The 10,165-nt window shown below is 31.9% G+C and overlaps 1 protein-coding gene across 1 annotated transcript; it reads left to right on the top strand.

Annotated features, from left to right (window-relative positions):
* Positions 1 to 2,984: 2,984 nt before the first annotated feature.
* LOC21402010 (beta-glucosidase 3) lies at positions 2,985 to 8,357 on the top strand. Its single transcript, XM_024171495.1, has 13 exons — positions 2,985 to 3,062; positions 3,219 to 3,282; positions 3,948 to 4,003; positions 4,189 to 4,264; positions 4,363 to 4,434; positions 4,530 to 4,617; positions 4,708 to 4,960; positions 5,192 to 5,307; positions 5,475 to 5,695; positions 6,116 to 6,144; positions 6,226 to 6,313; positions 7,636 to 7,726; positions 8,135 to 8,357. The coding sequence occupies exons 3-13, from the start codon at positions 3,953 to 3,955 to the stop codon at positions 8,355 to 8,357; spliced, it is 1,308 nt and encodes a 435-aa protein (XP_024027263.1). The 5' UTR covers positions 2,985 to 3,062; positions 3,219 to 3,282; positions 3,948 to 3,952.
* Positions 8,358 to 10,165: the final 1,808 nt, after the last annotated feature.

Below are 10,165 nucleotides of genomic sequence, written 5' to 3'. Positions count from 1 at the left end.
ATTTAAAATTCATTATCGTCCTAAACTAATTACAAAAACAAAAACAAAACAAAAAAAACAACAACAACAACATAATCAACAATAATAAAAAAAAATTAAATCACAAAAAACTCACAATTAATCACCACAAGAACAAGGTGATTGTTTTTGGGCAATGTTAGCTACAACCGGCGGCAACAATTCTGGCGACAGCGTCTAAAATCACGGCCAAATTAGATTTTGAGAAATTTGGGTTGAAAATATGAGAAATTTCAAAAAAAAAAAAAAAAGTTGTTGAGGCTGATTTAATGGAGAAATGGGGTAGAAAGTGTGCTTTTTTGGGCTGAGGGGGGCGGAGGAGAAGAGGGGCACTGAGAAGAAGAGGAAAAAAGAAAGAAAGAAGGAAAGAAAAATGGAGAAGAAGGATCTGGTGTTAGGTTTATATGCGACACCTTTAGCGATAACAAAAATCATCACTAAAAGTTCTTTCTATCGTTGCTAAAACATTGACACGTCATTAAGATTCTGGCGTGTCGGGGGCAACCTTTTACTATTAGTCGTCGCTAAAACCTCTCCCAAAATTTTATTCTACCACCTAAAAATGTTTTTTTTTGGGATGACTTGACATCGCTGAAGAGGCAAAATTTTTAAGAAAATTTGTAAGTTTGCTAAATTAATTTTGTCAATCTTTTAGTGACAACTATGTCGTTGCTAAAATTGTTGAAAAATTTTCAAAAATTTCTAAGTCCGCTAATATTTTTTTGGGGACTTTTAGCGACAACATAAAAGTTTGACCGGATCTCGTACTCCTAACACTACATTTCCTAAGGTACGTGCTAAGCATGTTGTCGCTAAAAGGTTGCCAACTGGCACACAATTTTTCCGGACTTTTCTAGTTGGCACACAAAACCATATAGCGACGACATATCGTCCTACAAAGTTGACCGTTCTGACACAATTTATAGCGACGACATATCGTCGTAATAGATCCGCACAAGGCGTCACCAAAAATCAATGACTGTGTGTTTCTTCTAAGAAACGACTATAATTTTTAGCGACGGCATGTTGTCGCTATTAGTGTCTTTTAGCGACGGCATTTATCGTTGCTAAAAAGGTCGTCACTAAAAGTGCCGATTCTTGTAGTTTGAATTACCACACGTGATTAAATTAAGAAAATCCTAATTTAATTTGCTTTATAAATTATTCTGGGATTTCTCGAGTTTAACAAATGGTTGTGTAAGAAGGCCTTGGAGGATGTTGACGAGGCTTAGAAGTGATTTTAAAGATCTATGTATTTTTTAAATTTGGGGTTTTCTCTAAATTTGGAGGTGTTCGAATGATATTGGATTTGTTGGTTTAGAAGGCGTTTGAGTGTATGATGTGATTTGGGGCTGCCATATTAGTTTGCACTTAGAGAGGTGAAGAGGAAGAGGATATGACTTTCTTCTTTTGGGTTTTTTTATTTTTGAAAAATAATTAGTCAATTTTTTAATATTTAATTATTATTATTGATACAATCAACATTTAACGCCTTGAATTAATTTTTAGTGGCATGTCATGTCATGCAAATCCGTTAGTGTTATATACAGAAATGGACAAAAGGAGAATGTTGAGCATTTTTTTTTTCCATAGATTGGTAGCTATTTTGAATAGTTTTAAACAATTAGGGACTGTTTTGAAAAATGATCCATATTTCGAGCCTTGGAGAACATTTACAAAAATAATACTAAAATCTTTTAAGAATTGAAGCCCTCTAAATATGGAGCTAAATGCTACCAGGGAGAGAAAAAAAATGAGTTTGGTAGGAGGCATAAAATATGCATATTCATCCCGAAATACTCTATCGATATTTTGTTAGAATCTCTAAGAAATTTTCACATAATATTTTGACATTTAACACAACTTTTTAAAGTGAGAAAATTTCAAAATTTGAGGCAGTAAGATGGGAGTTATGAAAATGTTCAGGTTAGAAGGCAAAGTGGAGTTTATCTCAAAGTTCAAAGGCATACCGGAGGAGACTCATAAGTTTAGGGGCATAAATGCAAATACCCCCCACCCACCCATAAGAGTGCACCTACTATTTTCTAGTTGATTTTGACAGAAAATGAAATGTAGGGGACAAAAATAGTATAGTGATAACTTTTAAAATTCATGAAATAATAGTCTAATTCACTTTGTGAATTCAAATTTTTAATTTAAATTGAGATGTAATATTTTTTTAAAATTTTTTATTATAATATAAAAAATTAAATATTATATTTTTTAAAAATTTTTTACTATAAAAATAAAAAATTAAAACTTTAAATCGACAAAATAACGAAGCCAAATAAAAACGCGCTCAAAGTTCGGGCCTCAAGGACTATAGATGCTAATAATCTTTTTTTTTTTATTATTATCTCTTTCTGACTTTTCAGTAGAGCACGTGCTGTGATTCCATTTCTAAGCTGCGCGAAGTTATTATTATGCTTATTAGCATTTAAAATTAATTCAATTTAAAAATTTGGCACGTGGAGTTCTCGGGTGTCGTTCATTTGGATTTAATTATACTGACAAGCCCGCCTTGGTAGTGAAGCTTTTTGTCGGAGATCACCAGCTAGCTAGTTTTGATAATCGTGCGCATGGCCATTAAAAAATGTCCAGAGATTTCTCGGTTGCTTCAATCTGAATCCTAAAAAAGATGTGAAAAATGGAAAAAGAAAAGAATTTCAATTCATTTTTTAATACATCACAATTCTTATGCCTCATTTACTTCACCAATTTAAATTTTTAATTTTAAATTTTTATAATAAAATTTTTTTTAAAAATATCACATTTAATTTTTTTTATTATAATAAAAAACTCTAAATATCACATCTCAACGTAAATTAAAAATTTAAATCTACAAAGTAAATCAAACCTTAATAAATATTGAGTTTCTAAAGAAATCATGACACAGTGAAGTTAGAGTGAAGATGTGGGGAATCTGTTTCTCACTCTTTGCTCTTATGAGCTTGGGATTACTAGGATTAAGTGTTTGTGGACAAGTTAGGAGAGATGATTTCCCAGCTGAGTTTGTGTTTGGTGCTGCCTCCTCAGCTTATCAGGTCCATTTGATCAACTTTCACTTGTTGCAATTTCTCACCGCAGAAAATATTAATATTGATGACATATTCATTGTGTTTTGGGATTTTGAGGAAATGGGGTTTTTTTTTTTTTTTTTTTTTTGATTTTTTATGTTTTGTTTTGGTTGTGTTGGGCAGACAGAGGGTGCTGCAAATAAAGATGGAAGGACTCCTAGCATATGGGACACCTTTGCTCATGCCGGTTGGTCTTCCCCCACCTCTTTTTTTTTTTTTCATGGTCATTCGTATGTTGATATGATTAACTAGTTCTCCTTCCCTTTACTTTTGTTTCATATTATTATACATCTTTCTTTTTCTTTGAATATGATATAGTATATTAATTGATATCCATGATATGTCTCATGTCCATATCAACATTTCTAAAATAGTTACAAATTAATGTTATTATCGTATGTCGTCTAGGGAGCACTATTTTTTTTTTTGAAAGAGATCGTGTTTTTATTTAAAATCAAAGAGAACAGGGCAAGATTATAATTAAGGATCCGTTTGGTTCATAAGTTCAAACCATCATTCATGATTTTGAAGTTTGAAATTCACATTGTTTATGAGAGGAAACCACTGTAATACAACTAAGAACTATGATTTGAACCATGCAAAATCCTTGAAGCAAACACACCCTAAAATGGCTAAATTTTCCTTCTTTTCTCTCAGAGCTTGCTGTAAATGCACTAAAGAAAAAAAAGTTGTTCTTGGTCACTTTTTTCTTAGTTATGTTAAATGCAAAAAAAAAAAAAAAAAAAAAAAAAAAAAAAAAAAAAAAAAAAGTATGTTTTGTGACACTACAAGTCATTTTAGAAATGTCACGTCATTACACAAGTTTTGGAATAATTTTTCTTAAAATTTCAGGGTACATGAAAGGAGCTACGGGAGACATCGCATGTGATGGATATCACAAATACAAGGTTTTTTTTTTTAATCATTACAATTGTTATTATTATCATTATTATTATCCTTTTCCGTTCCGTACTTACAGGTTTAAGGTGATCACAATCTAAAAGCTCTAGGCTGATTTGGTTGGAAATATATTTGTGTTGTAGTAAGATTGTGGTCGATGCATTACTAAAAGTTCATAGAAAATTACTTGCAGGAAGATGTCAAACTCATGGTTGAAACAGGTTTAGAAGCATATAGATTCTCTATATCATGGTCAAGACTTATCCCAAGTATGATCACATAAATTAATTACTTATATTAAGAAAGCAAAAAACCGAGTAAATTTCTGCTTGACCTTCTAACACGTTGATCATTCTTTGTTTTCTAGATGGAAGAGGACCTATCAATCCAAAGGGTTTACAATATTACAACAATTTTATCAATGAATTAGTCAGTCATGGTCAGTACCAATATATGATATATGAGTTTGTTTTTACTTTTGTAACCCTATAAGGAAAGCATTATGCTAAGACTTGCTTGTTTCTCATCAACCAGGAATTCAACCACATGTTACATTGCAACAATTTGATCACCCACAGATTCTTGAAGATGAGTACGGAGGATGGCTTAGTCGAAAGATTGTGTATGTTTCTTCTGATCTTGCTGATAAATTTCATGGCAACTGTAAAAAATGGGCGATTGACATGATTGAAGAATGTTTATGTGGATGCAGGAAAGACTTCACAGAATATGCAGATGTGTGCTTTAGAGAGTTTGGTGATAGAGTTAAACATTGGGCTACTATAAATGAGGCCAATCTGTTTGTGTGGGCAGGTTATGATTGGGGAAATCTACCACCACGACGATGTTCGCATCCATATGGTGACTGCTCTGAAGGCAACTCCACGACTGAGCCATACATTGCAGCTCATCATATCTTGTTGGCACATGCGTCGGCTTATAGATTGTATGAAAAACACTACAAGGTAATCTTGAAGCATTTTCATGTCGAGTGCTCAAACCGCGAAATATAGTTCGATGCATATATCCTTAACCACCATGTCAACTAGAAATTCTTAGATTTACTTGCCTATTTTCAATAAGTACGATGAAAACTGATTGTGAGAATTTAGGAATTTATAACTATGAAAAACCATATATCTTTACTTTAGAGAAATATATGTTGATCACATTAGAGAAATAATTGGGCAATGCAGGACAAGCAACACGGATTTATAGGATTCAACATCCTTACTTATTGGTTTGTCCCTCTAACAAAGAGTCGAGAAGATGAAATTGCTACTAAAAGAGCAAATGAATTTATTTTTGGTTGGTAAGTTAGAGATCACCTTACTTCTTCTTCTTCTTCTTTCTAAGTGTTCTTTGTCTATAATTTTAACTTGAAATTAATAAAATCATCTCTTTCCCTCTTATAGCGGGAAATAGAGATTGTCACTTTGTGTCGCATTTGAGTACTTATTGAGTCCCCGTTGTGTTTAGGTTTTTGGATCCCTTGATATTTGGAGATTACCCTGATTTGATGAAGAAGAATGCTGGCTCAAGAATTCCGGCCTTCACCATCGAAGAATCCGAAAGTGTTAGGGGTTCCTTTGACTTTATAGGAGTGAATTATTACTTTACATCGAACGTCAAGGACATATCCAACACCTTTCAGTTAGGAAACGGGGACGTTATTGCAGACATGGGAATAGAAATAATTCGTATGCCTCTTCTGCTTGAACAACTTTACATGCGTCAAAAGTCAAAACAATTTAAAAGTTGTAACTTGAACAACATGACATCTATACAGAAGACAAATATAAATCCAATCACAAAAAATATTTCCAAGACATTAGTATTTTTCTTTTCATACATTTTAATCCTATCATCCAAATTTATAAAAAAAATAATAATAATAAAAAAAAAAAAGATTCAATTAAAGAAACTGTTATTGTGCACAATGATTAGCAACATAAATTGCATCCAAAGTTACACTTAGAATTTTGACCAATCAGTTCTCTCTATCTTACTGAATCAATCAGTCAGTTGAGGTTCAAATACTATTTAACTTCAACAGTTTTCGGCTGAATTGACTCATTGGAGCTCTTTCTTTTTTTTTTTTTTTTTTTTGTGGCGTGCAGTTCCGGAATTGTCCTCGTCAAAATTTGAGGTAAAAAATTGAATATAACATTTTTCTATTTGTTTAGGTATGGGATGCTTTAGAGTGTGTTAATTCTCTGGTTTGATGCAGTTTTCAATCACACCCTGGGGCCTGACTGGAGTTCTGCAGTATATAAAGCAGCATTATAATAATCCTCCTATTTATATTCATGAAAATGGTAGTCTCTCTTTTTCCTCTCTCCTTATGACATTATTTTCAAATTGTTTTGCTGAAAAATCATTTGATAAACGTAACGCCACAAGAAGTAGAAAAGTTTCAAAGATTGTTGATTAGTGATTGTAACTATAAAGGGTAAAACGAATAAGAGTCCAACATCATTTAAATATAACAATACACTAAATTATAAGGACATTGTCCCACTACACTTAACATTTTGACATCTTAAGATTGAAGTACAAGTTCTTAGAAAGTCCAATTTCTATATGGCTCTGAAAGCAACAAGTTTAAACGAGTGGTCTAATCAATCTAATACAGAGGTTGGGTCGCACTGTTTAGATATTACAATGAACACTAACTTATAGGGATATTGACCCACTACAACAACCTGACCTTTCAAAATGATAGTACAAGTCCTTACAAAGTCTAATCTGTACAATCACTACTTATTTTTTCAAATTATTCAAATAAAGGAGATTTTTTGGTACGTTTGACGTACCAGTAGGCCGGGTTTTTTTAACCGTTAGATTTATGTATTTTTTGACTATTACGTGATTTTATACAGATTCGACGGATAGAAAATTTGACCTACCGGTATGTTGGCGTACTGGAAAAGGTCGCTTCAAATAAACTGATGTCAATTAGTTCTATTAGTTCCAAAATTAATATATAAATGACGATTATTTAAAACCAATTAATCAAATATCACTAGCTAATAAACGGTGATGCATAACTTATTAGCATTTATAAAAGGGTAATTACCCTTTTTTATTATGTGTTTTAGGTTTATTAAAAAAACTATAGCCTTGTATTATGTGTTTTAGGTTAATTAAAAAACTATAGCCTTGCTCTTGGATTACTGCAATGTCTTCCATCATGTTATATTTAATAGGTAAATCTGTATCTAACACTCGATTTTGACCCTTAAAATTCCCAAACTAACCAAACTAACAATGACCCTCAATTATTTATGTCTGCAAATGTACGCCATAAAACCCCTACCATTAAGGTTAATTTGGTAATTTTAAAGGTCAAAATTCATTGACCGTGAAAAGGTAAAGATTTGCCAATTCAATTTAACTTGATGTTATACATTTGCAACACCTAAAAATTTAGGGTATACTTTTAAAAAACTGAAAACAGGTATAAAAGATAAATAACCCTTTTACAAGATAGAAAAAAGAAGTTTGATACTATATTATTCACTTTTTGATCAAATTGCCTCTCCAAATAATTTGTGGCCCTTTGGAACCAATTGTAGTTATGTTCATTAGGTGGGGCTGAAGGGGTTAGACGTTGTAATTATTGGAATGTGTTCAACAGGTCAAAGAACTCGGCGTAATTCAATATTGACAGACTGGTCGAGGATTGAATACTTGCAGGCGCATATTTGGAGTGTAATTGATAATATAAGGTATGATTAATGGTAACTAACTAATTATTGCCTCTCATCTTCTTTCCCGGTTTACATAAAAGATAGATAGATTAACAGTTTATAATGCTATCTAAACTTATATTTTTGTATAGAATAGATAGATAAACAGTTTTTTATGCTATCTGAACTTTTCAAAAAGTGGTCACTAAAATATAGAGGACAAGAGAGTTAGACAATCTTACCACATGGAAATTGACGTCTTACTTTTCTTGACACTTGATACACATGTGATTTTAATTTGGTTAACATGAAGATAGTAACTTGTGTAGATTTACACAGACAGTTCTTGTACTGTTGGTTTGTTATTACATGAACTAGTATGTAAATAATTTTTCTTTTATATGAGTTGATCAGTTGATATTTATCTTTCTTATGTAAAATTGATAGGAATGGTTCGGACGTGAAAGGGTATTTCGCATGGTGCTTCATGGATTCTTTCGAGTTGTTGGACGGCTTTGAATCCAGCTATGGCTTGTACTACGTAGATTTCGACGATCCAGAATTGAGAAGACAACCTAAGCTCTCTGCCCATTGGTATTCTCATTTCTTGAAGAGAAAAGGCACCACCTTAGATGGCATTGTTCTTTCTCCACCTCGCGATTACATCTAAACTAGATTTTACTATGCTCTTATCCCTTTAATTTGTAGGATATTAATTAGAAACAAATAGTTTCTTATATCCACTCATTTTTATCGCTTTGTGTTTTTGAGAGAACGGCTAGTTTAATTTAACGTAATAAAACTCAAGAGTAGCTACGCCTAAACTTTAAATCTCATAAACTCTCTAATTTGTTTCAAGAAATGCATTTTCTAAATTGCTATTGCTATGGTCTTCTGTTTAATTTTTGTCAAGGTAACTTGTAAAGGATCATCATATGCAGCGATACTATATAACCTTTATGACCATCTATACATATAATTTAAAAATGAGGTCCATCAATTCAAAATGTCATCACTTGCAATCTTTCAACTGAAGGCAATTCTGGGCATGCAAGAGCATAAAGAAAAGTGTCCAAGGCCAAAAGCACAACGAGAGTCCCTCAAGGACTCGTAAAAGGTACAAGCAGCAACTAGACTAGTGAAAAAAAAAAAAAAAAAAAAAAAAAAAAAAAACCTGCCCTCTACTTGCTCTACAAGCACCAAAGATTATTAAATAATATTATCGGATCTCTACCATTCACATGTCGACTCGGATCAATCCAGACAATGGCATGAGCCAGAAGACCCGTAGATCATCAACAACTATGGGCAAGCTGTTGGAAGAAGACAGAACCTCGCTATAGCTCCATGCAGTCGACCACAGTGGAGTGGGCTCCACTGCTCCTTGATAATGATATTTTGGTCATATTCCATTAGAGGGGAAATGCAGTTTAAAATCATATTATCCTAATTTAGTGGATACGAACTCTAGAAGAAAAGTTGACGTTATTTAAGATGAGGAAAGTATCTTCAGGAAACTTAAGGTGCAACAAACTTCCTTTATAGTAAGGTTAACGCTAGCAGAGATTTTTTACACTAGAATCGCATCATTTTAACCCAGCCACTGTCCATTATCATCAGAGTTGATAACAAAAAGTTTTTAGCACATTTACCTCTTATACTTATTGTGGTTTAATAAATTGTCCCTATATTTTTAATTTTGACAATTAACCTCCTAAACTTATTAAACTGTTACAAATAAGCATATTTGGATAACGGATGTTAAAATTTGGACAAAATTAGTCATAAGCTCCACGTGTGTAATGACCCAACTTTTCGAGCTGTTACTAACCATGACTTATAGTATAAACCGTAAAATTTTTCATAACTCAAATACTTAGTTGCTAAAATTTTGGGGGTTTTTTTTTCTGAAAACTTATTTTTAAATAAATCATCCTTTAAACATACAAATTTCAGAGTTTACTTAAATAAATAAGAAACAAATGCACAATTAAAATATCAACAATACGTAATAAATATTACAGTCATAACTAAGCATATTACAGTAAGGTCTACATGCATATAACTAAGCATATTGCAGTAAGTTATTGAGGCTGCGTTTGGTATTATTTTTCACTCACAAAATCAGCTTCTGCTTGTAGCAAAAGTTGATTTTAGTATGTTGATAAATCTACTCAAAAGTGCTCTTTAAAAATTTTTAAAGAATCTAGAGCCAAATTCAAAAATAACCCTAAGGCAACTTTATCTTTTAGATTGTGCGGGAATCAACATAGTACAATTAAAATTTATAATCTTCTCAATCTAAAATTCAAACTCGTAATATAAAATAAAATAATATAATATAATAATACTGTAAAATAATATCATAATTATATTAATAATCCTAATATTATTATTTTATCATATAATATGATATTATAATAATATTATAATTATTTTAATAATATGATATTATAATTATAATTTGATATTATAATT

This window comes from Morus notabilis, unplaced genomic scaffold (genome assembly GCF_000414095.1).
Source record: "Morus notabilis unplaced genomic scaffold, ASM41409v2 Scaffold302, whole genome shotgun sequence".
NCBI lineage: Eukaryota > Viridiplantae > Streptophyta > Magnoliopsida > Rosales > Moraceae > Morus > Morus notabilis.
Note: the sequence above shows the minus strand (reverse complement) of the source record. Positions and strands in the feature narration are given on the sequence as shown.

Bases quoted from the DNA above. Each gene is read 5' to 3' on its own strand.
- LOC21402010 (XM_024171495.1), top strand. From the start codon at position 3,953: ATGAAAGGAGCTACGGGAGACATCGCATGTGATGGATATCACAAATAC. The intron at 4,004-4,188 runs GTTTTTTTTTTT...AATTACTTGCAG, and splicing joins ATGGATATCACAAATACAAG to GAAGATGTCAAACTCATGGT. The intron at 4,961-5,191 runs GTAATCTTGAAG...TGGGCAATGCAG, and splicing joins TGTATGAAAAACACTACAAG to GACAAGCAACACGGATTTAT.